The sequence below is a fragment of the Octodon degus genome, unplaced genomic scaffold (assembly GCF_000260255.1).
Source record: "Octodon degus isolate 3935 unplaced genomic scaffold, OctDeg1.0 scaffold00214, whole genome shotgun sequence".
Taxonomy (NCBI): domain Eukaryota; kingdom Metazoa; phylum Chordata; class Mammalia; order Rodentia; family Octodontidae; genus Octodon; species Octodon degus.
Genome location: NW_004524790.1, coordinates 984,873 through 1,006,662, shown reverse-complemented (window position 1 = coordinate 1,006,662; position 21,790 = coordinate 984,873). Strand labels below are relative to the sequence as shown.

At 57.4% G+C, this 21,790-nt stretch overlaps 4 protein-coding genes across 5 annotated transcripts in view; 1 reads left to right on the top strand and 3 right to left on the bottom strand.

The window, feature by feature from the left end:
• Positions 1 to 296: 296 nt before the first annotated feature.
• Positions 297 to 4,534, bottom strand: Cd320 (CD320 molecule). The gene is made up of 6 exons (XM_023705152.1): positions 4,268 to 4,534; positions 3,582 to 3,592; positions 1,847 to 1,969; positions 1,240 to 1,476; positions 923 to 1,048; positions 297 to 763 (listed from the first exon to the last, which is right to left on the bottom strand). The coding sequence occupies exons 1-6, from the start codon at positions 4,393 to 4,395 to the stop codon at positions 621 to 623; spliced, it is 768 nt and encodes a 255-aa protein (XP_023560920.1). The 5' UTR covers positions 4,396 to 4,534; the 3' UTR covers positions 297 to 620.
• A 3,859-nt stretch (positions 4,535 to 8,393) lies between these two features.
• Positions 8,394 to 14,166, bottom strand: Ndufa7 (NADH:ubiquinone oxidoreductase subunit A7). 2 transcript variants are annotated; one of them, XM_023705071.1, is made up of 4 exons: positions 13,892 to 14,166; positions 13,541 to 13,590; positions 10,433 to 10,582; positions 8,394 to 8,598 (listed from the first exon to the last, which is right to left on the bottom strand). In XM_023705071.1, exons 1-4 carry the CDS (start codon positions 14,162 to 14,164, stop codon positions 8,508 to 8,510), a joined length of 564 nt encoding a protein of 187 aa, XP_023560839.1. In that variant the 5' UTR covers positions 14,165 to 14,166; the 3' UTR covers positions 8,394 to 8,507. The 2 variants fall into 2 exon arrangements, with proteins under 2 accessions (XP_023560839.1, XP_004644936.1); XM_004644879.2 differs by having other exon boundaries at positions 13,945 to 14,054.
• Rps28 (ribosomal protein S28) lies at positions 14,109 to 14,883 on the top strand. The gene is made up of 4 exons (XM_004644878.2): positions 14,109 to 14,201; positions 14,294 to 14,341; positions 14,540 to 14,674; positions 14,812 to 14,883. The coding sequence occupies exons 1-3, from the start codon at positions 14,163 to 14,165 to the stop codon at positions 14,660 to 14,662; spliced, it is 210 nt and encodes a 69-aa protein (XP_004644935.1). The 5' UTR covers positions 14,109 to 14,162; the 3' UTR covers positions 14,663 to 14,674; positions 14,812 to 14,883.
• Positions 14,884 to 15,061: 178 nt separating this feature from the next.
• The window catches only part of Kank3 (KN motif and ankyrin repeat domains 3), an 11,410-nt gene continuing 4,681 nt past the window's right edge, over positions 15,062 to 21,790 (bottom strand). Inside the window, exons 4-12 of the mRNA XM_004644925.2 lie at positions 21,481 to 21,789; positions 21,304 to 21,403; positions 20,923 to 21,126; positions 20,760 to 20,844; positions 19,701 to 19,917; positions 16,299 to 16,444; positions 16,000 to 16,200; positions 15,823 to 15,921; positions 15,062 to 15,253 (exon numbers count right to left, since the gene is read on the bottom strand). Coding sequence (XP_004644982.2) covers positions 15,170 to 15,253; positions 15,823 to 15,921; positions 16,000 to 16,200; positions 16,299 to 16,444; positions 19,701 to 19,917; positions 20,760 to 20,844; positions 20,923 to 21,126; positions 21,304 to 21,403; positions 21,481 to 21,789 — 1,445 coding nt within the window. The 3' untranslated portion in view covers positions 15,062 to 15,169. The remainder of the gene's footprint in view (positions 15,254 to 15,822; positions 15,922 to 15,999; positions 16,201 to 16,298; positions 16,445 to 19,700; positions 19,918 to 20,759; positions 20,845 to 20,922; positions 21,127 to 21,303; positions 21,404 to 21,480; position 21,790) is intronic.

Here is a 21,790-nt window from a genome sequence, read left to right as displayed (position 1 = left end):
GACAAGCGGAAGCTGAGGGGCTCCACTTCCGGCAGAAGCCGTAACTGGGGGAAGCGTTTCCAGGAAGGAGCAGGCAGGGTCCCGGTTCTGCTCTTCACCCCCAGGCCCATCTCGGGGGCAGAGCGCCTCTCCACCCTGCCATTTCCTCCGCCCTAGGAAGCGACAGGCGCAGAGGCTAAGGAGTGCCTGGGACAAACCTGCAGCCCACCTTCTCGGCACTGAGTGCTCCACCCTAGAGGACAGGCTACAGCAGAGTCCCCAGGCTGCCCAGCACAAGGAGACAGAGGCCAGAGGCAGACAGGATGTGCAGGACTTTAATCCCCACTGACCAGGGTAACAGGAGTGTCTGAGCGCACGATGACGACCTCCGAGCCTGGGCCAGCCCTGCATCCCACCTGGAACACCCTTCCCTCCTCCACCCTCGCTCTGAGTCCGAGGGGACGGCTGGGGACACCGCCTCGGGGGCCACATCTGCAGGCGCTGGGGTCCGAGGCTCTGGGTGGCCAGGGCAGCGGAGTTCCAGAGGCCAGGACGCCCACAGCTGCCTGTGCATGTCCGCTGCTGTCTTCCTGGGCTGGCAGTCAGGGCCCTGTGACAATGGGCAGCAGTGATGGTGAGCCTCAGAGCACCAAGTTCTTCCTTTCTGATAGCACCAGGGAGTCCTTCACGGCCACCAGCAGTCCCAGCGGGCGCAGGGACCCTCGGGCGCAGAGTTGGAACAAGACCAGGAGGATGACAGCGGCCAGGCTGACACCGAGTAACCCTGTGGGGGACAGAGAGACAGTGGAGGTAAGATGACACAGGAGACTGCACACCCACCCTGCCCCCAATGTTTAAGAACAGGACAACCACAGCCTGTCCCCTGCTTGTTCGCAGGGCAGCTGTTCCAAGCCACTGACATGGAAGGGCCTGTCCAGCTTACCAGCAGCTATAGTGATCCCGTAGCCACTCAGGTTTTCAGGCTGGTCCCCAGCAGAGGTGACGCCCTCCATGGTGCCAGGGCTCCTCACTGTTGAGGCTTGCCCTCCCTGGACTATCTCCCTGATTTCTGCGAAGAGTAGTGGTTGTGGATGGCATTTGGAGAACATGGAGTACACTAGGGGACCCCAGGGGGCTCATACTGACCCCAGGCTGGCTGGAGGTGGTGGGAACATCTGTGGCCCAAGAATCACTGGTGTTCCTACCAAGCCACCAGCCCTCCCCATCTACTAAGTTCCACCACGTCCCCAGGATACGCACTGCAGCCAAGCTCGTCACTGCCGTCTGGGCAGTCCGGGTGGCTGTCGCACTGCCATGCGGGGAGGAAACAGATGTCCCCCATCTTGCAGGGCAGCTGGCCCTTGGGGCAGGGCTGGTGGTGGCTGCAGTTGTGCAGGTTCCTATGAATGCCACCAGGGCAATCGCTGATGCTGTCGCAGAAGCAAGGGGGTTCCGGAGGTGGTGGGCACTGCCCATTCTGGGCACAGGGCTGGATCCCTGCGGTGCAGGGAAGGGAGGTCACAAATGTTCTTCCATGAAAACCCAGGGCTCAGGGTACCCAGTTCCCCTAAGTTCCGCCTTCTAACTGCTGACCTATGAGTCCCGCCCCCTGCTCTTATTAGCCCCACCTCCGAAGCCCTAGACTTCCAGAGCTCCGCCCCCAGCATCCACTGGCTCCACCTCCTCACAAGCCGCCCTATGAACCCGCCCCCATCTCACACACCTCCATCCCCCACCCCACCACCCCTTTTGCAAGCCCCGTCCAGTCCACTCCGTGTACCCTCCCCTCTGGCCCCTCTGGTCCCTGGGGTCCCACCTCCCCTCCTCAGCCCCGCCCCCAGGAGTCCTCTCTGGGCTGGCCACTCACTGCACTCCTCCTCGTCACTGCCATCCTCACAGTCTGGGTCACCGTCACACCGCCAGGTGAGGGGAACGCAGAAGCCATTGGTACGGCACCGGAAGTCGGAGGGTGAGCAGGAGTCTGCGCTGGGGCCTACGAGATGCCCACGAGTGAAACAGGGAAAGCCAAGTCTGGGGCCTCCTCCAAGAGCACCGCAGTCACAGGCTGCAACTACCTGGGGACAAACCAGGTCCCAGGGTGCAGGAACCATATGCTGAGTGCTCGCGATGGGTGGGTGCTGCCTCCACCCCCAGCTACAGAAGGCCCTAAGAGGAGGGAACTACTGGCAGTCAGGGTTTGAACCCAGGTCTCACTGATCCCAGAGACCAGCCTCCAAATGGCCAATGTCCATCCGAGACCTCCAGGCTTTGTAACGAAACAGCCTGGGGCAGGCACTGGCCCCCAACACACCCCTGGCCAGGCTTATGGCCAAGGTCAGCAGGCCTGTTCTATGCCATCTGCTTGGCAAAGGGGAAACTGAGGCTCTGGATAGAAACCTGCAGCCATCAAGCAATGCTGCTCCTAAATCTACCCACATTTGGCCACATTCTCTGACCTGAGTGTGTCACTTCCACCCCAGACCCCATTCTCGAGTGAAAGCCAAAGAGAGCACCAGGGACCTGCGGAGTCGCAGCGTGCTACTGTTCTGGCAGCCACCTGCCCGACTCCGCCAAGCCTTACTTCCTCCCCGTCTGCACCTGCATTTCCTTCTGCAGCCTCCACAGCACAGCTTCCTTTCTGGGAGGAGGTCTTGTGCCCTTTACAGAGACCCATGCATCTCAGTGATCCTTAAACCGGTAGTGCCCATCCTTCCTCAGGCTGGACACTCGGTGACGGCCAGGGCTGTGACCTCCCGAGCCAGGCCAGGGCAGCAGCTGACAATACATGGACCACAAGTCACACGGGGACCAAGCTGGATCCGGATGAGCTGCAAGCCTTCCTGGACTCTGGACAGGGCTGGTGGCAGATCTGAGGGGGCACAGAGGGACCTGGAACCTGGGCCAGCAGGAGGGGCGTGAGGAACGAGGCTCTTCCTACTGCTGCAGCAAGGGGAGCAGGCAGCATGCACCCCATATTGGCTGGGTCTCGCTGTCTCTGTTCCCTCTGACCGGTTCCACTGTCTTATCTGATGTCACTTGCAAGGGGCAAGCTGCCGGTCACACAGTCCCTGAGCTGAGCAGAGCCAGGAAGAGTTGGAGATGCTCCGAAGCCAGCCTCCTTCCCTGTTCTGGGTCTGGAGATCTCCAAGCACTGCTTCCTCCCTAGGCCTGCCACTCGTGGCCCTGAAGCCCCACTGCTCCCTAGCCTGGCCCATGGGGTATGTCCCTCTGCGACATGAGCAGCAGAGCAGGGCAGATCCTCTCCCCTGGGACAGGTTGGAGTGGCCTGACTTCCCATCCTAGCCCGCTTCCTCCTGTGTGAGTGGAATCTGGCTGGGAACCTTGTAGAACAATGGCTCTAAAACAGGTAACATCAGTCCTTCCCTGTACTGGATGGACACTGGGTGACTGGAAGGCCAGTGACCCTGTGACCCTGCCCAGGGAAGCACCCGATATCCTAATACACAGGTCACAGGGCACACACTGCGGTTCCTGCCTTAAGCCAGGAGTTCCCACTTAGCATCCTGAGAAAAGGCGCCCCTTGTGTGTAAACAATTCACTTGGTTAAGGAGGGCCCCTGAACATTCTGCTTGAAAAGCCAGGGGCTCTGGGGGTGAGTCTTCGGTAGGAGGGAAGCACATGGGTGAATAGGGAGCGTGAAACCCGTGCTTCCTGCTGCTCTGGCGCCCTCAACGAGGGCTCCCCAGTCTCAAGGGCTTCAGGGTCACTTGGAACACGCACACAAACCCAGGAAGGTTGGTCTGACTTGTGAAGCTGGGATCACCAGTGAAATACACCCGCAGCGCTAAGGCGGGAAAGTACGGAGACACTGGGAGACCGGACTGTGTGCCCAGGACGCAGCTACCAGGCCTGACGCTCGCTCGGGGATAAGGGCCTGGGACACTCGGTGCCTTGGAGAGGCGCCAGGTGACGCTGTGTGGTTAGAGGTCGTACAATCTGTGCCTGCAACACGCCTTCCCGACCACGCTGGACTGCAGGGTGGCGTAGAGGCGACAACGAGCGCAGGACAAAGCAGAGCGGGTGCTGTGCAGCGCAGGGAAGTCCCCCGGACAGCACAAGACAGGTGGCTGTGCCCACGTGCAAGAGCCCCATTCAGCCCCTAGCTCCAGCGCCCACCCCCCGCGCTACCAAGGTTACAGCCACGTGCTGGGGGCGTGCCCTCGACGGACGGGCAGCGTGGCCAATAGCGAGATGATACAGGCGCGTGGGGGCGGGGCGCAGCGCAGTGGCAGGCGGGGTGGGCGCGCAGGTCGAGAGGGTTAGCTCACCTGGGGCCTGGGCTAAAGCTCCGGTCGGGGCTGACGTTGGAGCGGCCTCCAATCCTAGTCTGAGTCCGAGCAGCAGCCGCAGCGCCAGGCCCAGGACAGTGGTTCGCAGTGCCCCACTGCACGCCATCAAGCCGCTACTCGTGCCTCTCAAGCCGCGGCGCGGGCCGCACACCGCTCCCGGCTTGCTCTTATTCTTGCGCACGCGCACGCGCAGGTCAGGGCGTGGCGGGCACCCGCGGCGCCGCTTACCGTAAGTGCCAGAGTAGGGGCGCACATGGCAGCAGGCTCAGCCCGCTTTTCCCAGAGATTGAAAAGCGCCCTACCTGTCACTGGGTATTTCTGGAAATGTCAAGGGCCTGTCTGCTTACGTTACTTCCCCTCCAAATGCTTATGGCCGTAAACTACTGCTCAATTATTCTATTTAATACGGCAGCTGCTCCCCGCGAGTGTTCCCCTCCGCCCCTTACTCCTGCTGCTTTGGTGTCAAAGACAAAATTTATATTGTTGGGGTGGGGTGGGGTGGGGGTTAAAATATATTGTAATACTCGGTGTGGTGACGCACCCCTGTAATCCCAGCATTTGGGAGGCTGAGGCACAAGGATCGAGAGCTCAAGGCCTGCCCTGGCTACAGTATAGCAGGATTTTGTCTCAAAAATAAATGAATTAAAACATTTTCTCACCAGCTCTATGACATCAGGATTCTATTGTTTCCTCCATAGGTTTAGTTTGTTTTGGGTGTGGGTTCCTTTCTTTCTGTTTTAAAAAACAGGGGCTTGGGCTGGGGAGATAGCTCAGTAGAATAAGTGCTTGCCTGGCAAGCTCAGGGTCCTGAGTTCAATCTCCAGTCCCGCAAAAAATAAAAATAACAAAACGAGGTGGCCTTGAACTCCCTGTGACCCTCTTGCCTCAGCCTCCAGGAGCCTGGATGACAGGCCTGCAGGTACCTGTTAGATGCCAACACGCTCTAACTCCCCAGGACTCTTGAGACACGCGCTAGACGTGTTCACTCTTGTAGGAAGCCCTGGTGGCAGCATCAGGAGTTTGATTCTTATCAACGGTTTAACCACTTTCCAGTTTTGCATTCACTGCACGGATATTCTTGTGGACGGGAGGTATGAGTGCTTTTTTTCTTCATTTATTTATTTATTGGTATCAGGACTCGAACTCAGGACCTCGTGCTTGCCACGGCAGGTGTTCGCGCCGCTAAGCTACATCCTTAGCCCCACGAGTGCTTTTTCTAACCCAAGCATCTATTGGATTGGTTTTCCCAACACAGATTTTTTTTTTTTTTGTACTGTTTACTCTAACAATGCAGCTGTTTATGAGGGCACTGTGGGTCACCACCATACTTTTCATGATCTTCAGCTTAAAGGCTTAAACATTTTAAGCATTTTATCTGGCTTTTGTTTTTTGAAGGTTTTCTGTGGCTAGTTCAGGCTGCCTTAAGGGCAAGTCTGTTGTGGCTTGTGGAGCTGGGGATGAACCTCAGTCCCCACGCTTGAGTTTGCCCAAGCAGGCGCTTTAAACAATTGAGCTAATCCGCTTTAAACAACTGAGCTAATCCGCAAGCCCCTCGTTTGTTTGTTTGTTTCTCTGAATGCCTTCAGGGCAGGTTTGGCTGGCTTGAGTTCTGGGGATGAAACCACAGCAACCTGAGCTGGACTACTTGGTTGAAGCAGCCACTTAAAGAGCTAAGCTAAGGGGCACCCCCCCCCCCCGTTTGTTTTTTGAGTAAGTCTTGCTAGGCAGTCCATGCTAGCCTTGAACTCACTATGCAACCCAGGCTGACCTCAAACTCAAGGCGATCCTCCTGCCTCAGCGTCCCAAGTGCCATCACGCCCACCTGTGGCATTCCTGACTTGGTCAATCTGTGACCAATCTAGTCTACACCACTGAGAGATTCCACAGCTTCTGCCAGTCTGTAGCCTGCTGGGGCCTCTCCAGGACCGAACGCAAAAGCCCTGCCCTAAGTGCAGCCACTGTTGGGGTCATCTTACTGACTCATCAGGGTCTACTGATTCCACGCGGGAGTCCCAGCTCCCGGATGCACAGGCTGCGGGCCACTACCTCAGTGCCTGGAGCATAGTAAGCTCTTAAGTACTGGTAAATAAATGAATACTAAAACGTCCTGTTCAACATGCAGCTCAGTGTAAAGCACTTGACCAGTAAGTGCAGGCCCTGGGTTCCTTCCCCAGCACTAAAAAAACCTTTTTGAAAGGCTGGGCAAGGAGGTACACACGGGTAACCCCAGAGCTCTGAGTGTCTGAGGCAAGAAAGTCCCAAATTCGAGTCCAACCTGGGCCATTTAGCAAGACCTTGTCTCAAAATCAAAACTAAATAAAGGGCTGCGATGTAGCTTGGTGCAAAAGCTCTGGGTTCACTTCCCTGTACAAGGGAAAGAAGTAAGCCACCAAAGAACCTCCACCTATCCTAGGTTCTCCGTCCCTCCCCATATGTGGCCCTCACGACCTCCGGTAGTCCCTGCAGAGCCCAGGGAAGTGAGGCGTGAGGACGCCTGCCTCCTCCTCCTCCTCTAGGAAGACACCCGAAAGCAAGGCGCGGGGTCTCTTCGCACATGCGCACAGTAGGCCCGGAAGTCTTTCTACCAGTCTTGCTTTCTTGCCAATGTCATCTGCAGTCCTACCTTCAAGAGATCCGTTGAATTCCACTGCCCCCATCAGGCCCCAGACAGCCACGGTCTCCCACCTCCTAAGTCCCCCAGGCAGGAGTTGGGTACCCTGGCCGCCAAGTGAAACCCACTGGGCTCTCTCGTTTCCCTTCACAGCTAATGGCACGCTTCACTCTATCAAAACGATGCCGGTGACAGCTCCCTCAGGAGTGTTTTCCATGGTCTCCAAGGGGCAAAGGGGACATGAGATGGGGGTGTGACTTCCCAGAGCAGCTCCTGGCCCCGCAGGAGCTCAGGGGTGTTATGGTTTGTGTCTGGGGGGTCCCCCCAAAGCCTCAAGAGGTCCCGGTGGTCGGGCTTTGCAGAGGTGGCTGAACCTAGCTTGTGACTGGCTCCTAGCCCGGCGCAGGGCTGGGGTGAGTGCTACCCCTGCCTGTCTGAGGAGAGCCTCTCCCGGCTTCGCCCTCAGCGCTTCTGCTGTCTTCCTCACTTATGCCACCCAGCCTTGGAGCAGGCTGACTGCGGACTGGAACCTCGGCCGACTGTGAGCTAAAACCTTGATTTTGGTCGCCAGCTATGTTGTCTCAGCAACAAGAGGAAAGTAAGACGGGGGGCTCAGGCCTCTTTCCCACCAGCCTCCCACGCCATGCAAGTCAGATGCTGGCGCTTTATCCACCTCTGCCTGGGGGCTCCCTCCTGTTGGCCTATGCACCCCCAGCCCAGCCCCTCCACCCACCTCCTCGGCTAAGCTGACTCAACCTCTTGCCCTCCAGGAAGCCCGTGGCCCTGGGCACCCAGGACACTGCTGCCCTGGGCTTGCACGCCTGCTGCCTGGGCCATGCCTGTCCCTTTGCTCTGCTTGGGGGCAGTAGTCCTGGCCCTCCCAGGCAGGCAGGCAGGCAGGCAGCCAGGCCACCGCCCTGGCTCCACATTACCATGTGGCCCTGCAGCCAGATCCAGCCCTGTACCTCCAAGGAGCCGTGTGCCTTCCATCATCCTCCAGGCAACCTTGCCTCCCACTCCGAGGCAGCACAGTGGCCTCCATGCTGAGCCACAGTGGGGACCCAGGAAGGCAGACAGCAATCTCTAGCGAGCAGTGTGCCACCCCGCCCCCGGCACAGCCCTCTCCTATGGGCCTTTGCAATTCCTGGCCCCCAGATGCTCCCAGGAGGGAGTCCCCCGTGCCTCAGGGGCAGAGCCAAGCCCTTGGGAGAGGGACAATGACATCCATGTCATCAGACTCTGCACCCAGGGTTGGTGTCACCCTGCCACCAGGGTACCGACAGAGTCAGGAGACTCAGCACCAGCTTTAACCCAGAACCCAGGGAAGCTGGGTTCACTTAAAAATCACAAGTGGCTGAGGATGACAGTGCACGCGCCGGCTCTCTCAGCTCCTGGGAGGACTGAGGCAGGAGGAACGCTCGGTCCCAGAGTTCCTGGCCAGCCAGGACAACAGTGAGACCTGGCTTCTTATTTTAAGAAAGAAAGTAAAAACATGTGGTAGAGTTCTGTGTATTTGTCACATATTAGGGTGCGCTCTCCCCATAGGGGATCCAAGGAGGAAGGCAGGCAGGCAACCCTGGGGGCCTGGCCAGGGGACCAGCACTCCATCACAGGTACGGCTGGTCCTGGGACAGCTCCCACTTCTTCAAGGGAGGACCGGGGGTCACAGCCTTTTTCTCGGTGGCTGCCACGGCAGAACTGCGAGAGGAAGACAGACTTCAGTCAGGCCCAGGTCTCCAGAGGGTGGTGCCGAAGGGTAGGAGGTGCCCCGCTCACCTAGGGAACGACTGTGCCCCAGCAGCGGGGCGTGGTGGCACGTGCTTGTCATCCCAGCACTTGGGAGGCCGAGGCAGGAGGATCGCTGTCTGAGGCCAGCTTGGGTTACACACTAGAGTGCATGGCCAGCCTGTGTTGCACAGCAAGACTCTGTCTCAAAAAACACCCAACTAAACCAACAAATAAACAAAACAAAATCCCCTGACTAAAAAATACAACCTTTATAGTCAGCATGGTGATGGAGGTCTGTGTCGCCAGCTACTGTGGACTCAGAAATTCAAGGCTGAGCCATTTACTGAGGCTTTGTTTTGTCACTGTCTCTGTGTGTGACAGGGTGTGCCACTGAACTCACTCCGGAGCCCAGGCTGGGTGGGAACCTGCCAGTGATGTTCCTGCCTCAGCTTCCTGTGTCACCACACCCAGCTTGCTGTCCCCAATTTATAGATGAAGAAACTGAGCCAGGCATGGTGACACATGCCTGTCATCCCAAGCCTCAGCAGGCTGAGGTAGGAGGACGGCCAAAGGCTGAGGCCAGCTTGAGCTACACAGCGAGACCCTGTCTCTAAGACAAAAAGCAAACAAACAAAGATCCCGAGCATCAGTCGCCCCAACACGCTATTGTCCGAGGGCGGATTATAGCACTCTTGCCTCACAGGGCTTACCCGGCTTTTGTTTGTGACCCTAGCGCTGAATAGCACCTTGCTCTGTACAGCTAAGTGGGTATTCTGATAAATTGAGAGCAGGAAGCAGGTTTAATACACAGGAAAGGGCTGAAGAGAGCAGAGACCAAAAAAATGCGGCATCCAAAGTTGCTTTTCCTCCCAAAGGTTCGCCCGAAGGGCCTTCCTTTCCTGTGCCGCTAAAACGGGCTCACTGGGGATCCGGGTCTGACCTCTCTCCTGAGTTCTGGGAAGGCCAGGCAGGCGGCTCAGCTCCCCGAGGTGCCTGACCTGTGCACAGTACCGCCGGCCGGGGCTGCTGGTCCTGGGGCGAGGGCCTAGCCCTAAGCTCAACAGCCCACCACTAGTAGCCCCCTTTACTTAAGAGTAGACCCGAGGCCAGGCACCAAACAGGGTCACTGTTTGCTGGTTTTTGTTCTGAGACAGACTCAAGCAACACTCCTGCCTCAGCCTCCTAAGTAGGTGGGATGACAGCCGTGCATCACTAAGGCAGGCGCATCAATCTGCTTTTTTGGTTGTTGGTGGTGTTTTTTTGAGACAGGGTCTCATCATGTACTGCAGGCTGGCCTCAAACGCAGAGATCCTCCTGCCTCAGCCTCCTGAATGCTGGTATTACAGGTGTGCACTACCACGCCGGCTTCAAACTGGGTTTTGAGTGGCCCCAGCTTTGAGGTTTACATCATTTTTTCTCAAAGATCACAGGATCACAGCGCTGGGGTGTAGTTCAGTGGCAGAGCACTTGCCTAGCACGCAGGAGGCACTGGGTTCCATTCCCAGCACCACCAGGACCAGAAAAGGAGAACGACAGCAATACACAGGCCTCTCCCGAGGCTCCCGATGGGGCCCGACCTCTGACCTCTAACTCCCATCCCATGAATGAGCTACGGGAGGAAAGGTACCCAACACCACGGGCTCCATCCATGGGAAGTTTCTTGCGGTGCTGCGGATGGAACCTGGGGCCCGGTGCTAGGCCAGCACCCGGCACCGAGCTGACCCCGGCCTATCGGTGGGGTCCTATACAGCACCTTCCACCAGTCAAGGGGGGCAGGGCCGGGGACACTGCTGGAGGTCCTCACCTGTCTGCTCTCTTGCCTGACACCAGCGCCTTCTGTGAGGACATAATGACCGAGGCGGGCACGGCTTCCCGGCGGCCATCGCGCGTGCAGTAGTAATTGTTGGACAGCTTGTGGCTGGGGCCCACAGGCAGCTTGGGAGGGGGCTGTGTCCTGAGGAAAAAGCACATCAGCCCTGAAGCCAGGGGACGGGCCCCGTCCCCCTCCCTGCCCTGCTCTGAGCCTGCCCACTATCCCAAGACCCTATCTGCAGGCTGGGCATGACAGTGCATGCCTGTCGTCCCAGCAGCGGGGAGACCTAGGCGAGATCACGAGTTCGAGGTCAGCTTGGCTGATGAGACGTGATCAAAGGTGACTGCTCAGCTGGGCGTGGTGGCACATGCCTGTAATCGCAGCCCTGGGAGGCCAAGGCAGGAAGATCGGTGGGCATGCTAGGCCGGCCTGGGCTACATAGCGGGACTGTGTCTCAACCAAACAGCTATATAAATGCCTTAAGTTTTTAAAAATTATCAAATCATATTACCATTAATCCCCTTTAAAAATCCCCTCATCACTCCTGCCCCTTTCTGAAAGTCCTGGAAGGCCTCTTTCATGAGTGCCTTCAGTTGTCCTCTTGTAGTTGCCTCATGTCCTGACTCAAAACATTTCTCTTGCATTTTTGCTTTATTTTATTTTTATGTTTAGACAGGGTCTCACTATGTAGTCCAGGCTGGACTCAAACTCACAGTGATCCTCCTGCCTCGGCCTCCTGAGTGCTCGGATGACAGGCGTGCGCCACCACGCCTGGCTCTCACTGCCATTTGGCTTTGGGGAAGAGCAAGAAACCACGCGGTGCCAGATCTGGTGAAGAGGTGGATAAGCCAGGCGCTGGGTCCCACGCCTTACGCCCGGAGTCCAAGGCCAGCCGGAAGTACAGAGAGGCCATCTCCAAAAACTAAATAAGGTGCATAAGGACACACTGCTTCACGAGCCCTTTCACTGATGGTATTCAGTGGCAGTATTCACTCCATTTCTTACCACTGTAAAGACATGAGACCTGCACGGTGGCACGATCCTGCAATCCCAGCACTTTGGAGGCTGAGGCAGGAGGATCGCCATGAGTTCAAGGCCATCCTGCACCACAGAGTGAGCTCAAGGCCAGCCATGACTAAAGCCACAAGATGATTATGTTCAGTCCAGGAGGGCATATTTGGAGGGAGACTAATGACAAATGTTCTATTTGTTTGTAGGATTGTACTATGCAGTTCAGGCTGGCCTTGAACTCACTATATAGCCCAGACTGGTCTAGAACTCATGGCAATCCTCCTGCCTTAGCCTCCTGAATGCTGGGATGACAGGACAATGTTTCTTTTACAATAATTCTTAAAAGTTAAACACAGCCAGGGAGATGACTCAGTGGCTTAAGAGCCTGACTGCAAAGTGCAAGGTCCTGAGTTTGATCCCCAGGACCAAAAATAAATAAAATAAAATTCAAACACTAACCACGTATTTTGATCAATACTGTATGTGTCTGAAAAACACAGGGCTGAGCTATAGGCCAGAGGCGCCCCCCGGCACACAGTGAAGGCAGTGTGAGACCAGGCCCAGGTCACCCCAGCCCAGGTCACCCCACAGCCGCAACACAAGAGGTCTACAGGACCCGTTGTGAGGCTCTCCGGAAGGCGCGGCTTAGCTGTTTCCCACCATGGGTGTGGTAGTTGGCTTAGCCCTACTTGCAGGAACTGAAGACCAAGGCCATGACTATAACCTATCCGGCAATTATGGTCCATAAACATGGGGCAGCAGTGTAAGATTGTGCCTGCTTTGTGTGGCTTTTTCTCCCAAGGCCAGTCTCTGGAAACCAGGGTTTCCTGTCATCTCTGAAACTCTTTGAAGCACCCTGCTGGGATCAAGACTGGTGGCCCAAAGAACACCTTGCCCTTGGAGCCCATCCAGGCTTCCTGCCGCTGTATGGTCTGAGGCCAAGAGGTGGGGGCCGAGGCGACTGAGCGCTGCCTTGGGCTGACCCCTGGGCTGGAGATCTGAAGGTGACGAACCCTTAAAAGGAAATGCTGAGCTCTAAACAAGAGAAGCTTCCCAGGGAGGGAGCGGACAAGGCTGGGGGAAAAAATCATATGAAGATCTGCTTTTTTCTGGTAACTCTTCTGCCATGGCTTAACTTTTTCATAGATCAACTGCTAGCCACCGTTTTTGCTTTGTTGTTTTGGCTTGCTATGTAGTTCTAGCTGTCCCTCAGCTCACTATGTAGCCCAGCTGGCCTCAAGCTGAGAGCAATCCTCCCCACTCAATCTCCCAAGTGCTGAGATTAAGGGTGTGGACCGCTACACCCCCCTGCTGTCACTGCATTTCCAAAATGAGGAATGCAATATAAAGTTAAAAACTACTTTAATGTGGCAAGCGATGTATTACGTGGCAGTTCGAATCAGCTTAAGGCAGGCAGGGTCGATCCTCTCTGTATCCTGCCCTGACTTCCATGCACCTTTGCGCGGGAAGGTAAAAAGCAACCAGTTGCTTACAAAGACCCAAATGAGCCACTAGAGGGCGCCATATCCTCAACCCTGCCACGTCCCCAAACACCTGACCCCAGGTAACCACCTCCCAGCTCACATTCATTCATTGTGTCCATTCCAGAGCAGTGTTACTTGCTGTGCTTACTTCTGCAGCATGTTAGCTCCAGGAAGGGAATTTGGACAAGAACTACTCTTGTTCTTACTATGGCAGAGCTTATAAATCCCAATTGTGCGGCGGGGTTCAACGCCCAGATGTCACTTTCTAGCTTCCAAGTGACTTTATGCACATGACGGGGCCTATCGGGTTCCCTCATTTTTCCATCGGTGGCTTGGAGGTAAAACACTAGCTGGCTGGTCCACTCCGAGGACTGCACATCTACGAGGGAATCCAATCCGCAATGCACACCCAGCCTGACTGTTCCGCGAGGAGCCAGCTCCCCAAGGTCCAGCAAGGTTAATGCAAATTTCTGCCCGCACAGCCCGGCAGGTGGCTGGGGACAGGATCTCTGCTCTGGGATCCTGGGGTCTGAAGAAATGAGGATTTTGTTTTTGGCTGGGAAAGGCCAGATCGGAGGCTGGGCGGCGAGCGGGGAGTGCTCACCGCTTGGCGATCTCCTGGTACCGCAGCTGCAGCTTCGCCTGCAGGTCATGCTGTGGGAAGAGGACAGGGGAGGTCAGCCCGCGGGGCGTCCCTAAGAGGAGGTGAGGAGACTGGCGAAGGGAAGGCAGGGGACGAACATCAGGACGGGGCTATGGCACCTGCGGGCACACACGAAAGCTAGGCCGCGAGACCCAAAGCTAACTAAGGTCGAGGGCTTGGGAGATCGCAGGACTAGAGAATGCCAGTAGCTAAGAATAGGCGAGTGAGTTCCTGGCTAATGGGATCACGAACTGGAGCATCCTGGAAACCCGTGAGCTGAGAGAAACGGAGGTGAGTAGCAGGAGCCTATACCGGGCGCACAGCGCCCACATCCCTCCCGGCGCGGCCCAGTCCTCCCCGCGCACCCCGGAAGCCCAGTTCCGTAGCTTCTGGATAAGGCGAGTAGCGGACGCCATCTTCAGTCAGCGCTGAAGGACGCCTGATGACGTCACTAGCGTGGAGCCTTCTGGGAAGCGCGAGACGAGATCTCGCGAGAGCTGGAGTGGGCGTGGCAGCGCGCTCTATAAAAGTCCCCCGCGAACCACGTGACTCCTCTCCGCCCCGGTCGCTGTAGGTCGCCATCATGGACACGAGTCGAGTGCAGCCTATCAAGCTGGCTAGGGTGAGTTGCGGCCCGGATTTGGGCATCACAGAAGGAGCGCGGGGGTAGGCGAACCGGGCGAGCCACGTCTGACGCCAGTGTTTTTCTACCAGGTCACCAAAGTGCTGGGCAGGACCGGCTCGCAGGGACAGTGCACGCAGGTGAGCTGGTGGCGGGCCGCGACGACCTCCTGGGGTGTACGTCCGGGCGAAGGCGGCTCTGATGCCGCGGCTGATCCCCGTGGGAGCTGAGCGCCGGCGTGCCCTTCATTCCGGAGCTCACTCCCGCCCGGCCCGAGCCCGTACGTGGTCCCCACTCCGCGCCCCGCCCTGACTCCCCGCACCCCCTGCCGCCCGTAGGTGCGCGTGGAGTTCATGGACGACACGAGCCGCTCCATCATCCGCAACGTGAAGGGGCCCGTGCGCGAGGGCGACGTGCTCACCCTGTTGGAGTCGGAGCGGGAAGCCCGGAGGTTGCGCTGAGCTCAGCTGCTGGTGAGTGCGGGGATGGCGGTCTGTCTCCGCCACCTGATAAGCCGGGGGGGGGGGCGGTGAGAGGATCGGCGAGAGAAGAGGCATTTGCCGGATACTGGGGCGCCCTGTCTGGATCTCACGTGTCCGTCTGCTTACAGGGTCCTGGACATCGAGCACCTGAACCACGGGATGAACTGCGACTCTTGAAATAAAGCGTTTGTATTGCGTGTGAAGTTCTGTTTTTCAACGTTCTCTAAGAGTTTTTGTGGGCCTTGTGCGGTCCCCAGCTGGCCACAAGCCTCTGTACTGTGGCTAGCTTGAAGGCCATTTTTCCCCAGCAAGGGAATCCATGTGTGTCTGCCCCCACCCCATCCCCACCCCGTACATAAGCACGCTGTCCCCGGACAGTGGGAGGGTAGGAGCAGTGTTTTATTAGGGAGGAAGTTGAAAGGGCTGGGTGGGTGATCCAGAGGCTGAGGCGGGAGAGAAGCATCTCTCTGAGGTGTTTTTGGTAGCTCACTGGGACGGGGCACCCTCTTGGCCCTCACTGCATGGTCCTTCATCCGGTGTGGCTACAGGAGAGCCTGGGGGTGACTGGGCCTAGAGAGGAGGAAAAGGTGTTGGAGGTTGGGGGATTTTGGTCACTGCACCACCCCCAGAGAACCGGCTGCCACGGTTCTGCACCTGTGTGACTTGGAAGAGGCGCTTGACCATTTGTACATCTCACGTGAGTATGGGATCATTTCTGTTTCAGACCGTGTCTTTTGTGGCCCTGCCCAGTCTTTCTGCCTCAGCCTTCCAAAGCCTGCCATAGTAGGTGTGTACCATCACACTTGGCTAATCTAAAATGTCTGGGGCCACTTTTGCACTTTCCAAATAAGGCTCTGTCTCGATTTTGCCCATCAGCTGCTGGCAAATCTTGCCTAAAGTCAGAAGTAGTTTTCATTTCGACATGAGTCGTGTTGGGGACAGGCTGCTAAAGTCTGTGGCCAAAATCCTTTTTGTTTGTTTCGTGGTCAGGGCCTCTTGACCTGGAGGTGTATTTTCAGAGAATGGACAGGATCCCACCTCTCAGGCTCCCAAGCGGGAAGGCCTGTGGCATGTTGGTGTAATCCTTGATCCTGGTTCGTAGCTCATAGGAAGGCTTTGGAGGGCTGTGCTGTGCTCACCTGGGAGCCAGGCTGGCCGGGGCTCAGGTGGGCATGCAGTAGAGCGGCCACCTCGTCCTGCTCTGCCTCCAGGGCAATGGCCAGGGCGCTGGTGCCTTCCTGAAGAACATGGGGGACTCACAGCTCTGAGACACAGCAGAGCACCTCCTCTATACCAGCCCCATGGCCCCAGCTCACATTGTCCAGGATGGCAGGGTCGCAGCCTGGCTGGCTCAGCAACAACTGGACAGTGTCCAGGCGCCCATACTCGCTGGCGCACATGAGCGCTGTGGCCCCATCCGCATCTTGCACATTCACGTCGGCCCCACACTCCAGCAGGGCTGCCACCATGTTCTGGCGGCCATGGCTGATGGCCAGCATGAGGGCCGTCTGTCCTGTCTGGGGACCATGGAAGGAGGGACTGAGGAGGCTAAGGTGGGCTCCCAGGCGGAAATAACCTCCCCCCAAGCTGGGCCCAAGTGGGGGTGAGTGCACACCTGGCTGGCCTTGGCATTGATGTCGCCCATTGTGAAGAGCCGCTTGACCACAGCCATGTCCTCCGGCCCCTGCCCCACAGAGGCGAGCGAGGCCAGCATGAGCGCGGAGTAACCAGCACGGTTCTGGCAGCTGACGTCACAGACCCCTGGGGGAAAAGGGGTGGTCACAACTCAATAGTGATGAGCCTGAAGTTTGCACCCTGTGTGATGTGGAGACCTAGAGCCCTGTGTTCACTGATGTGTCTATGTGGGGCCCCTCCAAATAACCACCTCACCTCAGTGAGTCCTTCCCCGCTCTTTGGAACTGGGCAGGTTTTGTTGCTACGTCCCTCACTGTGTAGTACCTGGTGTGTAGTAGATGCTGAGTAAGCATCTGTTGGCCGAGTAGGTGGGTGTACCTCGTGGCTAACGGCAGCCAAGCCAGCAGTATGCACGTACCCTGTCAACTACACTTTCTGTGGCTGCCCCAAGCAAGGTGGAAAGATGTAGCCTAATCTTCCTGTCTCTGTCCCTAGAACACGTGCCACGCCCCCTGGCCCTAGTGTGTGAGCTGCTGTTTCCTGTCTGATTTTTGTTCTGGTCCTGTTTTGGTGCTGGAGGTGGAACCCGCTGCCTCTCATGCTAGGCAAGGGATCTGCCCGAGCTCCATCCCAGCCCGGATGTTTCCTTGAGTCCTCAGCTGCCCCACAGCCTGCTTATCAGTTGAAAAAGATGGAGGCTCCTTGTCTCCCATGACCCATGAACTGGACCTTGGAGGCAGTCTTAGGATGTGGGAGGATTGCCCACAGTACCAGCCAGGAGCTAGCAGGAGGGCACGGGCTGCATGAACACCTTAATCTCATGTTCTGGAACTGACATTTCTGTCGTGCTCAGCCGCCCTCACAGTGACACTTCACAGCAACCCAGGAGGCCTCCTTGGGTTGGTTCTGTTGGGACTGACTGAGCTGTGCAGCTGTTTGATGCCTGCCAGCGCCAGCTTCACGCTGAGAAGGCTTGGGAGGTGAGGGCAGGGAGGGTCTGGCTGGGTTGGCGCAGTTACCTTGGGGGTGGGGTGGAGGTGACTGACTAGTAAGAGCGATAGGTGGCAGGTACGAGAAGCTGCGCGTGGCTTAGCCGCGGAGCATCTTCCTAGAGTACACAGGGCTCGGCGCTACAAAAAGCTACCCAGGTAGGATGGCATGTACCTGAAACGCCAGCACTCAGGAGGCCGAGGCAAGAAGATTGCGGGTTCCAAGCTAGCATGGGCCACAGAATAACACACTGTCTCAAAAATACAAGGGACCAGGGATAGAGCTCAGCAGCATGAATGCCTCCCTGGCAAGTACAAAGTCCTAAATTTGATTCCAAGTATGACAAAATTTAAAGTGGGTTCCTAACTGTGCAGCATGCTTCATAGTCTCCACCTGTTCTGAGAGTTGAATACTGGGTCCTTTCCATCTCTAGCCATGTTTTAAAAAATCTTGAAGGGCCGGCCAAATAGCTCAGGGGATTAAAGCACCTGCAAGCAGGCACAGACAGGGCTGTGCTGGCCCCAAGACAGCAATTGAGACAGGTGTGGTGGTGCATGCCTGTAATCCCAGCTCTTGGGAGGCTGTAAACAGGCAAATCACTACAAATCTGATCTAGTAGTGAGACCCTGAACACACTGTAGACCCTTCCCTAAAATTAAAAAAAATAATTAAAAATAATTTTGAGAGGCTAAGTGTTGCATTGCTCAGTCTAGGCTGAGTACATGCTTGGAAGGCTGGGGTTACAGAAGGTGAGTAGTACAGAGGAAGGGGCACAGAAATAGAGGCTGGGCAGGAGACCCCCCAGCTTGCCTTCCTAGCTGCCGTGTGGCACTGAAGGGCGGCTGTTTCTTTGGTGTGGTGGGATTGTGCACAGGGCCTTGAGTGTGTGAGAAAGCTGGTCTGTGCCTGTAATCTCGGCACTTGGGAGGCTGAGGCAGGAGGATTATTTTGAGTTCAAGGCCAGCCTGAGCTACCCCGTTCTCTGCGAGCCTCAATCTCAGGGATCACCTCCTTCCTCATCTCCTCACTGTCAGAATCCCCTGCCCCTCTGGGAATGAATTCATGTTTTCATCTGGTAATTGTCCGGCTCCACACATCTCACCCCACACCCACTCTCAGGTGGGAGAAGATGCTTGGCAGACCCTGGAGGGCTTCCTGAGTGGTCGAGGGCCCCTGCAGACGGAGGGTGCAGTGGGAGAGCCAGGCTGGTGAGGATGGGCGGGGGAGCACACCTTCCCTGCCCCAATTTTCGTTTTGCATCCAGCAAAGAGCTAGCCGCCTCCTAGGCTTTCAACACCAAAACATTTGGGTGTGTGCAGCTCTGCTTCAGGGAGGGAGGCCCCTGCTGGTCTGAGCAGGCCACAGCCTTGGCGGACATTCGCCGGTCCTTACAGTGTGCCTGGCACACCTGAGCAGTGTTCTACACCGCAGTCTGATCCAGAGTTGGGCATTGCACCCTGCAGAGAACAGGGGCAGGTGGGAGCTGGTGGAGTCCAAGACCCTTGGGACCTAAGTGTCAAGTGGCACAAGCCTGTAATTGCAGTACTCTGGAAAGCTGAGGCAGGAGGACCCTACCCTTTTTGAGGAAGGGTCTCCCTATGTAGTTCAGGCTGGCCTTGAACTCACTGTGTAGCCCAGGCTGGCATCAGACTTGCAACAGTCCTGTCTCAGCCTCCTGAGTGCTGGGGTGACATATGTGTGCCACCATACCTAGCTTCTGTTTGGTTTTAGAGTTAGGTTTTTCACTTTCAGGCAAGGTCCTGCTACACAGCGCAGGCTGGCCTTGAGCTCACATTGTAGCCCAGGCTGGTACATTCCCAGTGATCCTCCTGCCTCAGCCTCCCAGTGCTGAGATGACAGGTGAGCACCAACACGCCCAGCAGGGGCTTGCTAATAAGTTGAAGCTGGCCATAAACTAACTAGGTAGACCAGGCTGGCCTTGAATTTTCAGTAATGCTCCCACCTCAGCCTTCCAAGATTACAGGCATGCACCACTACCCCAACTTTAAAAAAAAAAAAAAAAAAAAAAAGTGCTGGGCTGTAGCTCAGTTGGAGGGCCCCGAGTTCGATGTCCATTGCGGGTGGGAGTGCAGGCCTGTCATTCCAGCACTGGGGAAGCTGAGGCAGGAGGATTCCGAATTAGCTGTGAGTTCGAGACCAGTCTGGGCTGCATAGTGTGACCCTGTCTTAAAAAAACTTAAAAAAACAAAAACAAAAACAAAAAAAACCCCACCATCGCTGAAGGCTCTTGTAATTTAACAAAGATCCAGCGGCGCCCTCTACTGGCCGGCCCTTGTCTGCCTTTTCCCCAGTCTCGCGTCTGGTTCCATCTGCGGTGAGCTCTAGACCTGACTCCCATTCTGGCCTCCCCCAGGACCCCCGCGACTCTGACCCGTGTCCAGCAGTAGGCTCGAAATGGCCAGGTTTCCGTGGGATACACTGTAGTGCAGGGCCGTGTTTCCGTTGCTGTCTGCCAGGTTCACCACATGTGTCAGCAGGGGGGACCCCAGGCTCGCCAAGCCGCGCAGCACCCCGGCCACCAAGTGCGCCTGGGAGCGCCGCTGGCTGGACAGCTGGAACCACTCCTGGGCCACCAGGCGCGCTGCGTTCTGCAGGTACACCGACAGAGGTGTCAGGAATAATCCAGGGCTGAGGGCTGGGAGCGCTGGCCAGACCTCATAAGCGATCCTGGCAAGGCAAGAAGGTCACTGCTTGTCTGAGTAGGGGAGAGGGCAAAGGTCACTCTCCTTTTGGGAACATTTCAGGAACAGGGTGCTGTTAGTGGGGTTCCCAAGCTGGGGAGGGGGTCCTACCCTTCTGGAAATAATCTGGGGGAATTTATTCTTTTAATTTTGTATTTGGTACAGGGTCTCACTACACAGCTCGGACTCTAGTGATCCTCCTGTTTTCAGCCTCCCCAGGGGTGCCACCACATCCGGTCTCAGTGACCAGCTCAGGTCGCCCGGGAAAGGGCCGGCACAGCATGGGGCGCCTGGGATTGAAGCCGGGTCCCTGCTCTTAGGCTTGCCCAAGCAGGCGTTTAGTCAGCTGAGCTGTCTTGCTGGCCCTTGGAGGAATTTACAGTAAGGGAGGCAGTGAGAGCTTTGCCCCTTGGAAAGTTGAGGAGCAGGGCTTGAGCGTGATCAGTGGTTGGGGCAGGAGAGGCGCCCCTTGTGGGACTTGGTGGGGGGTGAGATGGTCTCACTGTGTAGCCCAGGCTGGCTTCGAACTCTCCAGTGATCCCCCTGCCTCAGCCTCCTGAGTGCTGGGATCACAGGTGCATGGGACCAGGCCCAGCTCCCCTTGGGGAAATTAAGGAAAGGTCACCCCTTCTAGAATAGTTTAGTGGGAGAACCTAGGGTCTAGATAGGTCCCTGGTGAAAGTGGACCAAACTTAGGGCTTACTAAGGAGGGCGGCAGGGGCACCCTAAGTGGGCCGTCTCGCACTCACACTGTCGTGAGCCACTCCTCCGGGCCAGCCCAGCTGTTTCTGAAGCGTGGCGCATGCCTCACGCAAACGAGGACTCAGCTTGTACCTACAGGGAGGTGGCCGAGGCTCAGGGGGGACCCTGAGACACACAGCCCCCTTACTCCCGAGCCCTGGTTCCTCTTACCTTTCCTGGGTCCCGGGCTGAGGCTCCGCTTCCGCCTTTGCCTCTGGCCCAGGGTCCCCAACGTCCCCACCACTGGGTGTGCCCGAGTCGGATTCCCCACCGCTGTCATTCCCGGAACCGGAAGAACTACTCCTGGGGGGCCGCGGGGCGCCGCCTTGGCTGTCGCTGCTGTCGCTGTCGTCCTCACTGGACGAGCTCTCGTACCTGCGGACAGAGCAGAGGCTTTCCCTAAGCGCCCCAGTGGCACGTTCTGCAGGGCAGCGAACTGTCCCCATGTCACACCAGGGGAATGGGATGGCCCAGGGCGCACCCACTTGCTGCACACCGGGTCTGTGACCTCCAACCCCCAGCTGTTGCCATGGGAAAGGGGAAAGCGCTCACTCTCCGTTGACGACGCCAACAAACTGCAGGCTCTTAGGTCCGGGGCTGGACTGGGGACTGGTGGTGGCATCTCTCTTCTTCATGATGGATTTGAGGGTGCCTGGCGGGGACCAGAGGAGGACACTGAGTTTGAGATCCGCAACTCGTGGGCTAAGCTGGGCGGGCATCAGGACTCACCAGCAGGGGCCACCGCCTTGTCCCCAGGAGGGCTCTCCCTTTCCGGAGTCAGGCAGGGGGCCGCCGCGGGAAGCTCAGTCTGCGTGGTCTTCTCCGCACAGCCCCAAGGGGTCTGGGTGGTGGCGTCGCGCGGCGGGGCTGGGCTGGTCCCCTCCCGCGCAGCCTGGCCCGCCTCCTCCAGCTCCCGCAGCCGCCCGCGCAGCAGCGCGCTCACGCCCCGCTGGTGCTCCAGGCCGGCGCGCAGCAGCTCCAGCTCGCGCTCCGCAGCGGCAGGCACCCCGAGCAGCGCCTCGGTCACCCACGCGTCCGC

What these genes read in the sequence shown, in the direction of transcription:
- Cd320 (XM_023705152.1), bottom strand. Translation starts at nt 4,395, where the DNA reads ATGGCGTGCAGTGGGGCACTGCGAACCACTGTCCTGGGCCTGGCGCTG. An exon ending in CAGTGACGAGGAGGAGTGCA is followed by an intron (nt 1,477 to 1,846) that starts GTGAGTGGCCAG and finishes CCTGCACCGCAG; the next exon opens with GGATCCAGCCCTGTGCCCAG. An exon ending in CAGTGACGAGCTTGGCTGCA is followed by an intron (nt 1,049 to 1,239) that starts GTGCGTATCCTG and finishes TACTCTTCGCAG; the next exon opens with AAATCAGGGAGATAGTCCAG.
- Rps28 (XM_004644878.2), top strand. Translation starts at nt 14,163, where the DNA reads ATGGACACGAGTCGAGTGCAGCCTATCAAGCTGGCTAGG. An exon ending in AGCCTATCAAGCTGGCTAGG is followed by an intron (nt 14,202 to 14,293) that starts GTGAGTTGCGGC and finishes TTTTTCTACCAG; the next exon opens with GTCACCAAAGTGCTGGGCAG. An exon ending in CGCAGGGACAGTGCACGCAG is followed by an intron (nt 14,342 to 14,539) that starts GTGAGCTGGTGG and finishes TGCCGCCCGTAG; the next exon opens with GTGCGCGTGGAGTTCATGGA.
- Ndufa7 (XM_023705071.1), bottom strand. Translation starts at nt 14,164, where the DNA reads ATGATGGCGACCTACAGCGACCGGGGCGGAGAGGAGTCACGTGGTTCG. An exon ending in ATGTGGGCGCTGTGCGCCCG is followed by an intron (nt 13,591 to 13,891) that starts GTATAGGCTCCT and finishes CTCTTCCCACAG; the next exon opens with CATGACCTGCAGGCGAAGCT. An exon ending in TACCAGGAGATCGCCAAGCG is followed by an intron (nt 10,583 to 13,540) that starts GTGAGCACTCCC and finishes CTTTTTCCTCAG; the next exon opens with GACACAGCCCCCTCCCAAGC.